The sequence below is a fragment of the Cydia amplana genome, chromosome 10, assembly GCF_948474715.1.
Source record: "Cydia amplana chromosome 10, ilCydAmpl1.1, whole genome shotgun sequence".
NCBI classification, from domain to species: domain Eukaryota; kingdom Metazoa; phylum Arthropoda; class Insecta; order Lepidoptera; family Tortricidae; genus Cydia; species Cydia amplana.
This window is the reverse complement of record NC_086078.1, coordinates 4,365,979-4,385,002: the sequence shown is the minus strand read 5'-3', so window position 1 is coordinate 4,385,002 and position 19,024 is coordinate 4,365,979. Positions and strand designations below refer to the sequence as shown.

The window sequence follows — 19,024 nt, the reverse complement described above, 5'->3', positions numbered from 1 at the left end:
TTCTGTTATACAATAGTGCTTGAAGTAACCAAACGCCCAAGCCACATATTTTGACTAAGGTGTAGAGTTTGTGAAGTTAGAGATTGTAGTAGAGTTAGGGCATGTAGAGTTAGAAGCTTGACTCTACATGAATCCTGATAACTTTTTGACAGTGCGAGCTATGCGGTCTCGTCTTAGCACCATTTTACATGATGTTTTTAGTCGGTCTATTATACATATAAAGCTTACTGGGATTAAGGCAAGATTTTACTAGGTACCTACATTAGATAGGTACTATTTTAAACAGGTCACGGTTATCCTTATTTACTATGCGCAACGGCACAGAACACTTGATGTATAGTTGACTTACGATGCATGTTCTTACTTAACTAAGAATTACAGAAGACACAATTAACTAAGAACACTGAAAGCACCAGCCATTCTTTATCAAGCAATTAACGCAGTTCTCGTACGAGGTAGTGTCGAAACTGAGGGTCTACCGTGAAAGAAGTTTTGCCGCTCTGTCGCACTTGTAAATTCGTACGTAAGTGCGACACAGAGGCAAAACTTAGTTCGAGGTACGAGTGTCGAAACTGCACCGTTTCCCGTCGGTCTAGATCGCCTGTCGATTCTTATCTTGGGTGTTTGGTCATCAAAGACGTCTCACGTCGACGGAAAGCCGTGCCTTTTAGACCAGACGCCACGACCATGGCGTCTCTAGACGTCAATAAGTTATATAATCCTATTTACAAATGAGTTTGTTTATGTGCTTTAATTATTGCTCCTCTTCTTATCTCCCTTTCATTTACAATACACAATCCTTTGCTAGTTAATGTTGTCATTGTCAATTGTAATATAAAAAAAAACTTGATGATGAAAAATGTGTGGAAAATATTAATTTTCGGTTTCAACCAATTTTGCTTATCCTAGATGCGATAAAATTCGTCATTATAATAACGCTTACTCGCAGCCTACAATTCCAATTTGTCCATGTCATACTAGGTTTCACGCATTAACCTACGTAGGTATCAAGTTACTATGTGTAGGTATCGCAATCACAGAACTAGTAATAGTTACGTACTTGAGTGTTCAAGGATGCAAATAAAAGCAGTGACATATTCTTTCTCTTACTTTGATGTCTTATTGAAAAGAAATTGAAAAGTGGATGGTGCATATAAATGGAGCAATTTACCGCCTTGAGGGCTGTGGAGCCTGTGGGGCCTGTGGGTGGCATCTCTGGGATCGCTCTACCAGCTGCTAGCTGAGCTACCGAAGCTCTATTTTTAATTGTTTTAACGCAACCCAATAAAAGTTTTGATAAGAGCTTAAAGGTCTGAGGTAAGTAGAACAACGGATAAAGATAGATAAAGATAAAATATATTTTATTCAAGTAGGCATAATTACAAGATAAGGTAGAGTAATTAAATTAATTGTTACCATAATAGTGCCTCGGCTAAAATAACTAATATTAGGTGCCTCACTCGAACACCTTAACATTTAGTTAGGACCTTTATGACCATAGTTGATGACCAATTGACCGCTTCTCCTTATTAGTCCTTACATACCGTAAATCGTAATCCTCATTTTTACGATATGGTCGATATATGGACATTATGGAAAGTCTCGCCAAAATAAGCTCGTCTCGTCTAGCAAAATCGAAACAACCACAACTGCCACAACGTCACCCAGACAACTACTTATGTCTTATGTACGTACATTTACGAGTAGGTGCTAAAGCTAATATAAATTTAATTGTAGTTTTGTGTAAACCATATATACCTATATGTCAGTGGTCAGTGTCACAAAGCTGTCGACATGCTATTTCGAGATGTGTAATGTAGTTTCTATGCTTTTATTACGTTTATGGCAACAAGTTAGACGTGTTTTCCACTGCAAGTCCTACGTACACACTAGAGTTCACACGCGTCATCCAGACGTCTGTCATCACTGGGGCAGTTTCATTAACTTCGGACTGGCGGCGGTGAAATGTATCCCGACTAGTTTTGTATAAGAGTGAAACGGAGACTTAACGACCGATTAAAACCACTAACACAATCATCTTAAGGTTCAGAACACCAGAAAAATAAGTAGTTCTGGATATGGAATGAACGTTGATTCGCCCATGAAGGGTTCCGTATTTAGGGGATTTATGACGTATTAAAAAAAACTACTTACTAGATCTCGTTCAAACCAATTTTCGGTGGAAGTTTGTATGGTAATGTACATCATATATTTTTTTTAGTTTTATCATTCTCTTATTTTAGAAGTTACAGGGGGGGGGGGGCACACACATTTTACCACTTTGGAAGTGTCTCTCGCGCAAACTATTCAGTTTAGAAAAAAATGATATTAGAAACCTCAACATCATTTTTGAAGACCTATCCATAGATATCCCACACGTATGGGTTTGATGAAAAAAAAATTTCGTGTTTCAGTTCTAAGTATGGGGAACCCCCAAAATTTATTGTTTTTTTTTCTATTTTAGTATGAAAATCTTAATGCGATTCACAGAATACATCTACTTACCAAGTTTCAACATTGCAGTATAGCTCGTATAGTTTCGGAAAAAAATGGCTGTGACTTACGGACGGACAGACAGACGGACAGACGGACAGACAGACAGACAGACAGACAGACAGACAGGCATGACGAATCCATAAGGGTTCCGTTTTTTGCCATTTGGCTACGGAACCCTAAAAAACATCGCGTAGCCCTATGTCTAGCTTCTTAGCTTAACTCCCATCCACACCCTTCCAGCTCACGTATGTGGCGAAGAAAGGATAACGAAATATAAACCACATAAAAACACCGTTGTTTCACCAGAACTTGTGATATGACGGTTTAACGCTTTTCTCGAAAACAACAATAATGTTCTAAATCCGCAAATTCTAGATTCGCAGACAAACATAACGGTATAATTCGAAACATAAGAACACTGACACAGTGGATAACTCGTCGCGTAATTATTCAAACTACCATTCCAATTTTGAAACGTCCAATATTTTGAACGTTCTTAATTTGAACTTGGATTCTATAATTTGCATGGTGCCGTCAACTGAGGTGAGTAGGAATGGCGGGGTGAATAGGGATAAAAACTGGCAATCATATTCAAAATTGGAATATCACCGCTGAGGCTAAGTTTAAGTAGATACCTACTAGTTAATCACTCCGCTCTATGATCACGATTCGCGTTACTCTAGGTGTCTATGCTTGCTATCTAGCATCTCCAATGACTCAGAGGGCCTACCGCGAACCACGTTCGACGTGTTGCCTCCCTGTCACACTTACGTACGAATTTACAAGTGCGACAGAGAGGCAACACGTCGAACGTAGTTCGCGGTAGGCGCTCAGCTTTGTTGCTTCGTGCCTCATTGAACGACCTCTCGATTCCCAACTTAGAGCTTAGTGCATCTACGTGACGTGAGCCATTAGTTTTTATTAGAAAGTTCACAAACTAATCACAATGACCTGGGCGGTTTGATAGCAATGTTGATTGAAAAGAAATTATAATGCGGAGGGGACACCATTCTTTCTCTTAGCAGAGTCTGTGGGAACGAGTTCTTAAAGGTAATACAGACAGTAACTAAAACAACTATTAACTATATAAGCTGTTCAAATCTAGTGTAGTGTGCAACAGCTTTAGCAAACTAAAAGTGGTCCCGGCTCCCGGCTTAAAAAGCTTCATGACGATTGCATAAATTGAAAGCAAAAATTATTGTTTTGCAAATCCGCGAAATAATTTCGTGCCAGTCAATCAGTTCTATCTAGCCAAACACTGATTTGCGTATTTTTTACACCCTCCCATTTCCATTGGGCATCCAGCATCCGATACGGCGAAAACGCCGGACCATCAACATCTACGGCATCTCCTGATTCCTGATGATGCCTCGTAGGAAGGCGAAACACGTGTCGAGTTTTGTACTATTTTTAGTGGTTTGTTAAATATTTGTTTGCGTATTTACGAGTATTTTCGCGGTGGGAGGGTTGATATTGTTGATAACTCCTAGTAAATAATATTCTTTGGTTGATAACATTAATTGCATGCAAACATTCGCAAATTAGTACCTATAACGGGTTGCACGTTATTATTTTGCGGATTAGTGCTAATGAGTGCTTTGGTAATACATATTTTGATTTTAATTGGTTTAGTGTAAGACGTAACGCCCTTATCTCGGAGTCTAATGAAGATGTTTTCTCGCCATTTCACCATCCGACCGTTTTACGACTCCATGGTGCATACGTTAGCTTAATGACTTAATCAAGATTAGATTAGACCAAAGCGGAATTGGTTACTTGGACTACGTAATATCCTAATTAGCATTGACTGTAACTCCTGTAAGTATATTAGGGTGAATCAACTTTATCATGTCACTCTTAAGGCTTCGGCACACAGGCGCGTTTTCCGGGCGGGGCGTGAGCTGGGCGTAAGCGTTTTGTATGTAAAAGCGGCGCGCCCCGCTCACGCCGCGCCTGGAAAACGCGCCTGTGTGACGAAGCCTTTAGCCATGGTTACGGTCGCCTGGGTCACTTTTATGATAGGTATTTAAAAATGACCAAATAACCAAATACAATTTATATTGTATTTAATGGCAGCTATAGGTAAGTATTTTCAATAAATGAGTCATCTAAGTACCTACTTAGCAATCTTAGCATGTTAGTATAGCTTACTTAGTTGATAACATTTCTTGATGTAACAAATAATTATGCTACTATTGTCGCCTGGCTGACAGGACAGAATACCTACAAAAAAAAGATCCAATCTACCCAATTAACATGTACTTTTTTACACAAACCTTAAAGCGATTAAGTAGGTACGTACCTAACCCTGTAATAGGTAAGTATTAAGTATATTCGCTGTATTCCTAAGTATCTAACGTCACGAAAAATATATTCTTTGAAACAGATTGTTTTCCAGTCTAAAACCTAAATTATTATTAGGTTCAACTTAAAAGTTGAGTTGATATCAAGGAACTAGGTAGATACGTAAGTATACAATCCTACTTCTATACTTGATTTGAAGCCGGCGCTGCCCTTAAGCTTGGACACATTAATTAAGTTGACAGATTATTACTTATTTAAAGTCATTAACCTCCTAATTGCGATATCGTCGCGATAACTTTTTCACGACTGAAGCATAAAGAAACAAACTTAACCCATACGTATAGGTAGGTATTCAAACTTAGAAAAGTAAGTTGGTAAGCTAGATCTTTTTAATTAATTTAAAGCTGTCTACCTGCACCTGATCACAAAAGGCTTAGCCTAAAAATCACGGAATATCTAGGTCTGTCTACGGCTCTTCCTAACCAATCTCAACAAGTATCTTTTTGAAAAGCTATAGGTACTTAGTTTAAGTTCTGCAAACGAACGTTAAGTACCTACCCAAGTTAGCACTTGCCCACAAACTTGACACTTCAACTCAAAATAGCGTAAATCACTTACCTCTTTCAAAAAACAAGAAAACTATATCAATTCACTCGTCGGCACGATTTCACTAACGGTCTATTCACTCACAGAATCGGTTCGGTATCACTGGTAAGTATACAAATTAGAATTAGCATAAGTTATGTTTTCGATAAATACACGAAACTTTGTGAAGGAGACAAACCGGCGTGTCGCGTTGACGGAGCGCGTGCGTTTCAATGGTCGAATGTGTAACCGTGGTTTTTGTATAGCTGTGTCTCGCTTGCTCGGATGTGAGAGGCTTAAGGCTGTATGTTCCCATTGCTTACGTAAAACTACTGTTACCTGAGACATCGGGATGTGTTATAACTATGAGTAATCAGAGAGCGCGCTATACTGGTTTGGTTAAGCCTTTTTCGAGTCGCTTGCGCGCGTTAAGCGTTTGAAACAGCACCCAAGTTAGGAGTAAGCAAAGTTCGGATGTTTCTAATGTAAGGGATGTCCATTAGGAACGACAAAAAAGTTAATTTCCATGTAAAAGCTTTTACTTTCACTTTTATACCATCTACATTCTTGGATATAATTTAGTTTTTTTTTCGGGATTTAGTTCTATACAATCATACTTCAAAACAAGTCTGAATAAATAAGTAATTTAGAAAAGCGGCGCTCGAAGGGAACACAGGGGAGCTTGGTAGCTTACCCGCTTGCTTGATACTCACACTGTCTAACCAAAACATTCAACAACATAACAAATTCTTTTTTTTAGTCCACTCTGAACCATTGCCACAGAGATGTTAACATACATAATTAATTAATTATGTACAAATTGTACAATCTATGTTAATATCTCGTTGGTCTTGTAGTGTAACTGAATTTTTACTACCTATAATATGCTATTGCTATGCAATCTTTTTGATATGATGATAGATAATATTTTAGGGTGGATCATTGGATCAACAATTTCTAGCTGTTATTCTGTCCCGTCAGCCAGAGGATAAAAAAATCAGTGTTAGAAGAAATGTTGAATCTCATTCTACTTACATGCTCAAGGACAACATGGAAAAGGCTTATAATTACCACATTACTTATAATAAGTATATGCTTCTTTGTTTAATTTAAATACCATAGCACCAAGGTTTTGAAAGTGACCCAGGAGAACTAACCATGGCAACGACAGACGAGTGACAAAAAAGTTTGATTCATCCTTTAGCATATGCCGTCAGATTTATAGCATGAAAATACAGACAGAAGATATAAGTTTTAACGCTGTGTGTGTCTTTGGCATCGTAGCTCTTAACTTCTCGTGCTATTTTTTTTTTCAGTTACCTCGTATCGTAGGTACCGATTTGGATGTGTTATTTTATTTGTTTGTTGTTTACCAAAATCAAACACACAGCACACACACACACACATGCTTTATCAAAATCGGTTCATCCGTTTCATTGTGCTGGGGCCGTTGGGGGTTTTTTAAATCATCAATTGTATAAAATAAACACAAGAAATTGATTGTTTATTTTTTATTCTTCCATAGGTGGCAAGTACCAGAGTAGTGAGCACAACCTAACATTATGAAAATGGTAACTATTATCAGGGATACCACTGCTAAACAATCTTTACTGAATTCAGTGGGGCCTAGGTAAAATCTAAAGACCAAAACAATTTATCTTTACATTTCGATATTACTAGTACTTTCTATCTCTATATTTAGGTACTTACAAAATCAAACAGGGTGTCAAAAGGTACAGAAAGTGATTTAAAAATACAGAAGGCGTTTTTGTTACAGATTTAGCAGTAAATTTGATAATTTAGGAAAGATACAGTCTGCAGTAAATGAAGCTACGTAATAGTGTTCAAAATAATCTATTCACATGAATATCGTCCCAAAAATTTCGCTTTTCTACCGACAGCAAATTTTTTTGCACAATCGGATCGGTGTAAAAATAAACGACAATTGTAATAATGCCTGTGTGAAAATGCGGCTAGTGCACATAATTTTGAACGTTATTGCGTAATCACTACTGCTGACTGTACAAGATCGGTGCGAATTTCTGAATGAAGCCTGACGTGAAATCCCTGCGCAGACTGCTCCTACCCCGGCCTACAAGATAAACTTTATTTCTAATGATTTTAAACTTGGAAAAAGAAACAGTTGACAGTTACACAAATATGCATGTAACCAAGGCTGTCCGCGATCGGTTACAGGCCGACTTGATCGTCGAGAGCTCACGGCGATATTTTAAAACGTGTGCTGTCAAGCTACGTGTCCGAATGTAAGGAAAGAATACGTGTCGCTCCCGACTAAACATATTATAGACAACATTATGTAAACAAAGATCACTTCAACAATTCGCTGACTGTGAAAGTTTCGAATTACCGATACATTATGACGAAAAGCTCCGCGTTGGGCGGCAAAGTGTAAGTGATTTCGGGGACTCGCTTGGTCCTTGAATCACTTGCAGACTTCAAAGCTGGGTGTTAGGGCTCATTTAGACGATGCGAGAACTCGCATGCGAGTTTCATTACATTGCGGGTTTTGATCGGTCGGTTGAATTGGACGTAACCAACAGTCCGCAATGTAACTAAAATCGCATGCGAGTTCGCGCGCCGTCTAAATCAGCCCTTACGCTCGATAATGTTCAATATGAAGCGTTTGCAAGTAAATTCGACGGCCAAGCTGTATGTTATGTCGTGCCAACTTTAATGTTCAGTTGGCACAACACGACGAAGTTGGCGGCAACTAGGTGTTAGTGCAAGAATAGCGTCCCCTGTTTCAGCCGCCGCCAACTTAACCCTTCGTACGCTCGAACACGGATCCGTGCGTGAGAATTTAAATCTATTGTTTTAAATGTCAAGGTCACTTTTTCAATGATCAAATTTGACAGGCCGCATACGAGGGGTTAACTCGCTCCGAGGTGTTACGAAGCACGATGTCAAGTGCATAGGCACATTACATGAGATTAATATCTAATCAAACATAATATAATATGCAAACTTGACTCTATATAACATTTTTTTGAGATTTTTTAACATTTTTTTTTATCAAGGTATCGTTTAGCGAATATTAATAAGTACAATATATAAACTTATGACAGAAAATAAAACTGTGATGGAATCAATGAACTGTGACGTAATAGAAATGAATTAACTAGTTGAATGACTTTAAAAATACTCCACCATACTAATGAGTTAAATGTAATAACAGATTATCTGAACTAAGGCCTATTTCAGTGTCTGAAATGTCCGAAACGCGACAGTGAGCCTCGGCTGGACGGTTCAGCTACTCAAACAAACCAAATAAAACATACAACAATACATATATAATAAAAACTGAAAAGACTACACATTAAATTCACGATAGTATACAATATATACATTATTAGCATTTCTAACGGAAATTTTGTAATGTTTTTTTCTATATTTTTTCGTTTTCAGTTAGGTATTACAAACAAAAGTAAATCACACTACAAAAAAATATATAAAAACACGACATATATATTAGCAAAATCTGCGTGAAACATTAACCTTTATGAAATTGTAACTAGGCATGGTTTTAAATGAAATAAATAAAGTATCGACGGGGCCTACCGCGCGGGCTCGGCGAGCGTACCGCGTAATCAAAATCGTCAGCACCTCCCGACGCTCCGTCTAGAACCGCCCTCTATAAAATGAGGATATAAGAAAATATAACATGCACTTCTTATGCTTTACATAAACTATAATATAACAGTTACGCCTATATGAACCGTTACAATTCATATTAGCAGTAAATTATGCTACAATTTGCCGCCGCCGCTTGTAATAGCGCCGCGCCATTATTTCATAGGGAAAAAATGCAGAAAAACCGGCCAAGTGCGAGTCGGACTCGAGCACGGAGGGTTCCGCACCATCAACAAAAAATAGAGCAAAACAAACAAAAAAAAACAAGCAAAAAAACGGTCACCCATCCAAGTACTGACCCCGCCCGACGTTGCTTAACTTTGGTCAAAAATCACGTTTGTTGTATGGGAGCCCCACTTAAATCTTTATTTTATTCTGTTTTTAGTATTTGTTGTTATAGCGGCAACAGAAATACATCATCTGTGAAAATTTCAACTGTCTAGCTATCACGGTTCGTGAGATACAGCCTGGTGACAGACGGACGAACGGACGAAATCTCAGTAATAGGGTCCCGTTTTTTACCCTTTGGGTACGAAACCCTAAAAAAAGGTTCCAACAATAGGTATTTCCGGTCCAAAATTGCGGGGAAATTACAAGCGGGGGGCGGCGCAAAAAACCTACCAACCACTTTAGGGCTCTGGGCGCCTTCGTTACCTTACCGGCGGGCTCCACGCTGCCCCGAGCAGAACATCACGTGTACATATATTATATTATATTATAACACCGGGCACAACGCTCTCTCTCAGGGACCCGCCGTCCTAAGATTACATATTGCGGCTACTCAATAAAATCGCCGCGTATAAAACTTAAGACATATGGACAAACCGCTAAAACAAACCTTCCTCTCTTCGAACCGCGGACGTATCGTCGCGTACGCAATCCGACTCCGACCGAAGTAACAGAACGGTATTCCTATACCGTTTCAACATTTAAAATTGAATTTAGATCGCCAGAAAACGTGAACGAAAAAATACTAACAAAAATAAAATAGCTGCTTTACCTACTTTATAATAACAATTTTTAAACAATTTTGGACGATATTATTGTAAGAATTATATTAGAATCGTCCTCTGTGCTCGATGTGGAATGCTAGCGCCCAGGTTTGCGTTGCGACAGCTAAACTATAACGAATCTACGATTAAAATATGAAGAGCTAAAACCTTATGCCACAAACAATCTGAAACTGAATTTAGTAAGATAATTAATTGAAACGAATCGCACAATTTGAAACATTTTCTCACATTAATCAATCCACACCAAATATTGTTGATCATGTCGTCGAGCGCGAGCATTCCACCGAGCAGCGTCACATCAATATGAAATCGCTATAAAGAAAATGTTCAACTAATATTAATGTTACATTAAACTCCCGCAATATCTACAGTCATAAGATATGTTAGCACATGTCTAGCCTTGCAACACTGTCCGGAAAACTCAACTTTCAAGGCTCCTCTAATCCTATTTTATTGCTAACTTTCTTCGCATTATGCAACTCGAAAGTGTGTCGAAACACCCACATCAGTCAAGGACGCGTCAAATTGCGCTCACATAGATATTTATAACAATACACTTGATGAATAAAAGGCGATATATACACAGAATGCAGATGGTTTCGTTTAAACAAATTAACTAGCATGACGCTCCGAAATCACATCAACTCGGATACTGTGTTTTCAATCATATGAAAGGTTTTTACAGTATAACAGTTTCACTCAAAAGTATCCTCGCTAATGTGATATCGAAGATATCAATAATCGAAGAGACTGCTACTCACGAAAGATCTGCACTCCCGCATTCGACAGCGAATCGCTTCGCCGCCGAGTGTTCCACGGATCGACACCGCACCGAGAAACTCAACTGCCGGAACATTACGTAATCGAATCGTTAACGCGAATTTAATAACCGCAAGGTGAATTCCTCTACTAATGAACACTGACTATTAAAACCATAGAGAAATATAGTAAGACAAGAGTGCTCACTCCATACATCAGTTCGGACTATTAATTTCAGTATCTACATCTAGCATCGAGTAGCGGAACTATCAGTACTGCTACTTGACAATAGATGTAGCAGCGACCGGAAAGTCTTATGCTGTTGAGATAAGACTTTCCGGTCGGTGCTACATCTATTGTCAAGTAGCAGTACTGATAGTTCCGCTACTCGATGCTAGATGCTAATAGTCTTTTTGGTACTAAAACTGATGTATGGAGTGAGCATGTATTTTTTTCTCTATGATTAAAACACACGTAGTAGAGACGCTTCAAACTGAATGTCATTTCTTGAAAAATTTCTTGTCGCAGACATGCAACAGGAACCGAAAGAACACCCAGGAATCAGTGTACGACTGTGGCGATTTTTCCATTTTGGCCAAGTATTCTCCTTTTTGAGGCCAGATTTTCGTACTCTCGACGGGTCCTCAGTGGTTCAGTTTCAAGTGCAGGGGCCGCACGGGCGAGCCGAGTTTCCCGGCGTGGTGGAATTAGCGCGTGAGCGGGCGGTCGAGGAGCGTGCAGCACGCGAGGAAGCGCGCGTGCGGGTGCGAGCACGCGGCCGCGCAGCGCAGCGCCGCCGAGTGCCTCCGCTTGCGGTCCGGGGCCTCCGGCGCGGCGTACCCGGCGTGCGCCGCGCTTATGTCCGAGAGCAGCTCCTCCCAGTCGCGCGTCAGCTCGTCCGGAGCGAGCGCGGGTCTCGGCACGGGCTCGGCCGGACAGGAGTCGCAGGCGCTCCAGATCCAGATGCTCTCCATGGCGCTCGGGCGTTTCTTCTTGGCGGACCCGCCGCAGTCCTCGCACCAGAGTTCGGCGCGGTCGGTTTGGACCGCGGCGTCCCGCTGCCGGAGAGGGAAGCGCAGCTTGAACGCGTCGTCGTCCAAGTCGGGGCAGCGCTGCGCGGCGGTGAGGCGGAGGCGGCCGTAGTCGATGGTCTTGTCGCCGCGGTACTCGAGGTAGCGCTCCCCGGCGCCCTCGATGTAGACGCCGCCGGAGTCGCTGCGCCGGAAGGGCACGGGGTCGAGGTCGCCGCGGATGTCGAAGGTGTCGCCGTCCCGGTAGGCGGCGCCCGCGTCGCGCTCGATGGGGCGGAAGTGCGTGCGCGCGGAGGTCAGCAGGTCGGAGGCGGGGCGCGGGGGCGGGGGCGCGGGCTCCGCGGCCGGGGCTGCGGCCGGCGGCCGAGGGCGGGACCGCGGGGGCACCTACACAGAACAAAAATAGTATTAGAAGATTGCATAATAGTACATTACTGCAGACGCCGGGAAAGAAGGGCTTGCCGGGCGAGTAGGTATAGCCGGCCGACCGTAGGGAGGCCGGATAGTGATACAAAGCCGGCAAGACCTTTTTACAGCTAGGCATGTATAGTGCTTTTCTCAAACATGCAATGAAATAAAAAAATACACCACTCAAAAAAACTAATTTATAATCTTTATAATAAAAATCCGACTTCACTGTTTTAACAAAACAACAACAAAAACCAACACAAAACACAACAAACAAAAGTTTTTTAATTTTCCTTCCAATCCCGCCATAATTGTTTTTTTTTTTACGGAAGTCGTCCGTAATTCGCGTGTGTAGTGTTCGAATAGACCTTATTAGGGCCATTATACACAATCTGATAATAAGAATCTCAATTTCTATAAATAAAATAAATGCAGAGAACTTTAAATATTGTCTATGGTCTCTGGTGACTTACGTATAAACAAAATTTTAAATTTATTCATCAACACATTGAATCATACAGATTCGTATTCTTAATATCAGTACGTTCGTGTATAACAGGCGTTAACACGGATATTTTGGTCCGATAACCATTCATTCACCAAAAATAAAAAAATAAAATATATAATTCGGCTGTTTAGTCTGTTCATGGACACAGACCCCATGTTTACATTAGAATTTAAAAAAAAATTACTTCCCGGCCTAGGCCTTCAATTTCGTATGAAATTCCTTTACAGTTCTCTGGAGTTGCTCCGCCCTAAACGTGATACTTCGAAGCCTGGTATAACGCCCGGAGCGACGACATTTCATTGCATGTTTGAGAAAAATATTAAATATGGGGCCGTGATCACAAAAAACATACGGTCGCTCCATTTACTCGTCCTTCCTGAAGCAAACGTCTTTGGGTGCGAATGACCGTCTGATCCTTAACTTTGAACTGCCTAAGCCTAAACTATTCTATTACTTATACTAAATATAATATGTGAGTGAAAGCAGACCAGAGAGCTAATTCGACTCCGACGCGAGTTGAATAAAGCCCTTGCTACACGGTCGCCGACAAGCCTTCTAACCGTCTGTCCTTGGTCTGACCTTGGTCAGTTTTGGTCAAATTTTGTTGGAAACAACTGTCTACACGGTCCGTCCAGACCAAGGCCACGCGGTCTGAGGGGCTTGTCGGCGACCGTGTAGCAAGGGCTTTAACTAGCAATAAAAAAAAGCAGCTATCTAATATATTTTTAAAATTACCTCGACGAAGCCGCTACGGTCGCGGCTGTGGTTGATGGCGGTGAGCGAGCGCATGGTGCTGGCCACGTTCTCGGCCGCGTCGTAGATGTCCACCTCCGAGTAGACTGCGAAAGAGTCGGCCGGGTCCGCGCCCGCGCCCGCTCCCGCTCCCGCCTCCGCCTCCGCCAGCTGCAGCGGCCTTAGACGGTCGTGCAGCGCCTCCGCCAGCCGCGACGGAGTCTCGCGCTCCGACGCGTTCGACCAGATGCTCTCGGTCAAACTAATCATGCTCTTCTCCACCGAAGGATCCGCGAACAGATTGTCCGACGGCGAAGACAGCAGGTCCTGAAAATCTATCGGCAGATCCTGGTACTCGTCATCCGGAGTATTCTGATCTTTCCACAGAGCTTCGATCGAGCGGTCGAACTTGGCCTCGAACTTCGCGTACATCTCGTCCTCCATGGGGGTGCGGACCCTCGGGTTGAGGTCGTCGCTGATGACCCACTCGGCATCTAGATCGAGGCTGTCCCACGCTGGCACCATGCTCTCGTTCAGTCTGAACTTGACCTGAGCTATCTCCTTCAGTTCGTCCGTGACGGTGTTCTCGCAAGTGCCGTAGCCCTCGTCGAGCGCTATAGCCCTGATGAACTCCTTGACGGGGTCCTGCGTGTCCATGTCCCAGACACCCTCGTGCGTGACCCACTCCGGCAGCTCCTTACTTTCAAAAGACCGACTGTAACTATTGCAGCGTTTCTTGTTATTTTTCCTCTGCCCGTGGTAAGAGTTGCGACGTTCCTTTCCGGTGGAAAACTTCTTCTTGGAGTTCCAATCTTTACTGATCATAGACAGTTCACTTTGCATGTTGACTTTTAGATCTGCGTCTGACTTGCGACACCAAGCGGGCGGCGGTAGATAGTACTGCAGCGGCGACTCTTGACCTTTCTTCAGCGCCGGGAAAGCAGCGTAATATCGACGTACGGCCTCTGTCTGGTCCACTGAACAAGTGGGCATGCCTGCACGAAGCGTGCTACTTTGTTCCTGGGTGTCTTGGTATCTTGTGCACTGTTGATCAACAATGTTGTCAAGATTGTAGTCCTGGAATTAAAACATGAAATTAGACAACTATACACCTGCATCATGTATCCTTGAAGCAAATTTCCCTTATCTAAGAAAGATATAGTCATATCTAGTGAAAATTACTTATAATTAAGGACCGTATCGTTAATTATGGATACAGATAAAACCTGGTCTAACTGTTGATGTGTGTATTATTTTGTATTACTATGTTCTTAAGGTATAATCCGGGGGTATTTTTAAGCCACATCTGATATAAGAAGGTTTTACATTTATTTTATTTTATGGACTTTATGATATATAGCAAATATAATTTGGACAAGCCTATCGAACTTAATTTGAGACTATTTCACCGATTCCTTGGTACGATTTAAAGAAACAAACGGTTAATATGCTGCCAAAATATGTCATCTAAGTGTCCTTTTTTAACCGACTTCCAAATCTCAAAGAAGGAGGTTATCAATTCGGTTGTATGTTTTTTTTTTTATGTTTGTTACTCCATATCTCCGTCATTACTGGACCGATTTTGAAAATTCTTTTTTTGATTGTATGTATAAGCATACAGATTGGTCCCGTTTTTGTCAAAACCCAGTTCTGATGATGGGATCCATGAGGAAGCGAGGGAACTCCTCAAATCTTAAAGGCATACATATAGTGATTTTTGTGTTTTTATCAACAAATCAAGCATATACATTCAAAAACGTGACATTTGATGAAGTGGAACTGCTGATGATGATCAGAATGGAACTCTTCAACGACGCATAGTTCACGTTTGGCGATTTTTCCTCTTCGCTATGTTTGTTAAGCAAGTTAAGTTTTTAAGCCATATTTATGTCAAGCTCAAATTCTGAACATGGGATCCATGAGGAATCGAGGGAACTCCTCAAATCTTAAAGGCACACGGATGGAATTTTCTGTATTTTCATCATAAAATAAAGCATTTACATTAAAAACTGTCGCATTTGATGAACTGGAACTGCTGATGATGATCAGAACAGAACTCTTCAACGACGCATAGTACACGTTTGGTGATTTTGAATTTCGACTTTGACTTGGACTGGGACCCGGACTCGGATCCAGATCCGGACTCGTACCCGGATCCGGTTCGGACCCGGGCCCGGACCTGGACTCGGACTCGGACCTGGACTCAGACCCGGACTCGAACCCGGACTCGGACCCGAACTCGGACCAGGACTCGGACTCAGACCCGGACCTTGACCCAGAAAACCACTATGATACCTAAACTAAATAAACCACTATGATTACCTACCATAAAATGTAGGTATAAAGTATGATGAGGCCAAACCCCTCCCGCTCAAACCCCCGTACATCGCACCGCATATGCGCTGTTAAGTGGGTTAGGTTAGGTTTGAACTGCTATCCTCACAGAACCGAACAAAAGTGGGTTAGGTTAGGTTAGAACTGCGAGCCTTACAGAAACAAAATGCTACTAGAAAAATGGGTGGTTTTACCTCCTTTTCTACATAGCGCACCATCTACAATAATCTTTCACTGGGCCGAATAGAAGTCGGTTTTTTTTTCTTAAAAATTATCATGACTGCTCAATTGAACATCCACAGAATAGATGTGGTGAATTTTTATTTTTACATGTAAACGACTTTTTATGCAACATTTTGGATTCCCGTCAATTTCTGACGCAAGCGAAATGAGGGAAACAGCTAAAAGAATCTACCTGGATTTCGGTAGATTAACGGTCATTCATGAGCTAGAGCAGGTCGATGGAAACGCTCCATGATGGTTATATTGTATATTGTATACCAAAGTTGGGGTTGTCGTAAGTAACATGCCATATTCTCTAAAAGGCCACCATGCACAGAGCCAAAACTTCATTAGGTAAATAATGTCGAAACCATATACTTTACGTCGATCTCCCAGGACGAAATGTTACTCATTATTAAAGCACTAATTAAACTATATGTGTAATTTTTAAATAAAAATATAATACCAGAAAAAACGGCTAAGTAAAGTTGTATCCATAATTAACGATACGGTCTTTATGATGTAACTTTTCTTTGTAGGCGTATAGACATTACAAACACTCGAATGCAATAAATCAAAAGTACAAATAAAAGATTGCAAGTCATACTAAAACCTAAATAATACTTCCGATAGCAAACAGTTCTCTATCTACACTTTTATTGTTATTACAAATATTAAAATGATTTCTATACTAAGTTATTTACATATTATATTTGTGACAAGACTGGACCAGGGACTACAAAGCTAGTCTTAACACTATGGTCAACTTGCAATAAAATAAATATGATGCATGGATAGATACATATATAAATTAATATTCAGCTTCAGACAATGGAACAAAGGAACAATACTCCCAAACTAAAGTGCGATCAAATCAAGGGGAACAGCAGAATGTGCTACCAACCAATCCTGGCAATATAAGGGGAGTATACAATGTGCAAATGCAAAAAATATCACAATGTATTTAATTTATTCACACCTCACACAAGACTTCTTAAAGCAAACTTTAAAAATGCACATTGCAACACCTTGCCAATGGATTTATCCATAACATGATGCCAGACCGACCTTTTTGCTAGTATTCTTAACATTGTTAACCATCTTCACTATTTTCCCACCGTTTACGTCTCTTTCCAATGTTACCGAGCACTGCATATCCTCTTGATAGTGAAAACAGAAGACAATGAGTTAAAATAACATTAACCCATAGGCTCATATCATAAGGCAAATGTTTATTAATTAGCTTTTCCTCCATTGACTAATGTGGATTAATTTAAATTGTTTCCTACCTAATCACCAAGCTATTTATTACTTCACAAAACCATCTGGCCATAGGCATACTTTGTTCATTAGTGTTGATGTTTATTTGTTTTTGTATAAACAATGAACACAACTGATTTGGAATTCCCAGTTTGTGATAACTTGATATATCAAACAAACAAAGGTTAAGCACCGCTCATTATGATAACCATCATTTACAACTTTTAAATCTAAGGTTTAAATGATAAATTAATGTTTCAGATTCAGCTTTGTTGAAAACCATAGCCATTAGCCGTAAATTAATAAAAACTGGCATTTTACAAAAAAACATTAAGGGCAAAGTACAATAGCTATATAAAAAATGACATTGAAAATAATTATTGTATGTATGGCAGATAAATTAGACAAGAAATAGCAGAGAATAAGGAAATTCTTGTTTTAATTGGTTACCTGTGTGGCTTGTGTGGGTATCAGATGAAGGAGCTTGAAGTGTGGTTGCGTTCTCGGGATGTGGCGGGCCTGCAGGCAAGTGCCTGGCTCTCTCTCTTGTGCTTACGCATGCTGCCCGGGATACTCTCTGCCGTTATCTAACACCATCATCTGGCTCAAAAATCGAGGGTCCATTTTACAATTGCCGTGGGCCGTGTGATTAAAATCGATCCTTAAGAATACCTTCGTACTAATACATCATTAATTTCTTTGGCGTATTCTTTGCTTGCGGTTCGATTTTAGACGGTACCGCGTCTAATGCATGTGCAATCGCATTGTCACTAGCTATTTTCGCAAATGACGCACTCGTTGCACCCCCTTTAATCTGCAAAACAAAACGTTTTATTTATTTTTCGATAAACACGTGATGTTTATTTATGTACAAAGGTCACTGGGAATAATAAGTACGCGGAGTAAAACCCATAGCCGCCCCGCCGCGCTAAATGGGTCGATGGCGCCAAAACGTCATAGTGGTCGAGGGTGGATAGCTATGTTACGATTACGATACGGAACCTCCTGGCAACGTCACCGCAAAATCCACTTATCTACAAAGCAAATCACGTCGGGCACGTACCAGCAGTTTGTGATTATTTTTCACTAAGTCACAGTCACTGGTTCAACAGATATGATGCAGTTTCACAAGAGGTGACAGTATTACATGATGCACTTTCACTATGGACGAGGGACTTGCTTCCGTGTTGTTTAGTGAAAATGGACTGCTTAGAACAATAGACACTCACCTGTAATAATTTATATGGGGTTAAATTAACATTATATATTTTATACACACACACCCCACATGAAAAAAAACATGGCAGCCGTGATGAGTGAGAGTCAAAAATGCTAATTTTTGCGCAACTCGTCAAAAGAATGGAACAGACAACTTATTGACCAATCCGAATGCTTAATTTTTCATTTTTTTTCAACATGGCCGACTAACAGCCCATAACTTCACCTCTCGCACTTGTTCATTGGCGGAAATGTTGAGCAAGCATGCTATTGGTTGTTGTTGTTTTACAACTTCCAATAGAATGTTCGTTTGCGAGCCGGATGTACAAGTGTTCTTGCGCCATGTTTTACCGCGTAGTTTGAAATTTAAGAATGCTTGTCATGCGGTGATTGGCCTCATGAAACAAGGACAAAGACACGAGTTCGAGGCAGACGTCCTGGCAAGGTCAACGTTCTAATTAGCGGACACCTTTATTTCTTTAAAGATATATTATTTGTAGCTT

General features: G+C 40.8%; 2 protein-coding genes across 5 annotated transcripts in view; both read right to left on the bottom strand.

Moving 5' to 3' along the window:
* The window catches only part of LOC134651368 (leucine zipper putative tumor suppressor 2 homolog), a 156,764-nt gene extending 151,151 nt beyond the window's left edge, over nt 1-5,613 (bottom strand). For both annotated transcript variants that reach the window (XM_063506451.1, XM_063506452.1), the window contains exon 1: nt 5,419-5,613. The gene's annotated coding sequence lies outside the window, so the exon portion shown is untranslated. The remainder of the gene's footprint in view (nt 1-5,418) is intronic.
* Nucleotides 5,614-11,438: 5,825 nt separating this feature from the next.
* Nucleotides 11,439-18,710, bottom strand: LOC134651774 (uncharacterized). 3 transcript variants are annotated; one of them, XM_063506881.1, is made up of 5 exons: nt 18,527-18,710; nt 17,754-18,110; nt 17,112-17,203; nt 13,491-14,564; nt 11,439-12,226 (listed from the first exon to the last, which is right to left on the bottom strand). In XM_063506881.1, exons 3-5 carry the CDS (start codon nt 17,196-17,198, stop codon nt 11,516-11,518), a joined length of 1,872 nt encoding a protein of 623 aa, XP_063362951.1. In that variant the 5' UTR covers nt 17,199-17,203; nt 17,754-18,110; nt 18,527-18,710; the 3' UTR covers nt 11,439-11,515. The 3 variants fall into 3 exon arrangements, with proteins under 3 accessions (XP_063362951.1, XP_063362950.1, XP_063362952.1); XM_063506880.1 differs by having other exon boundaries at nt 17,754-18,117; nt 18,533-18,707; XM_063506882.1 differs by lacking the exon at nt 17,112-17,203 and having other exon boundaries at nt 17,754-18,117; nt 18,533-18,698.
* Nucleotides 18,711-19,024: the final 314 nt, after the last annotated feature.

What these genes read in the sequence shown, in the direction of transcription:
- LOC134651774 (XM_063506881.1), bottom strand. Translation starts at nt 17,198, where the DNA reads ATGCAGTGCTCGGTAACATTGGAAAGAGACGTAAACGGTGGGAAAATA. An exon ending in TTAAGAATACTAGCAAAAAG is followed by an intron (nt 14,565 to 17,111) that starts GTCGGTCTGGCA and finishes TTTTAATTCCAG; the next exon opens with GACTACAATCTTGACAACAT. An exon ending in ACCGTAGCGGCTTCGTCGAG is followed by an intron (nt 12,227 to 13,490) that starts GTAATTTTAAAA and finishes TGTTCTGTGTAG; the next exon opens with GTGCCCCCGCGGTCCCGCCC.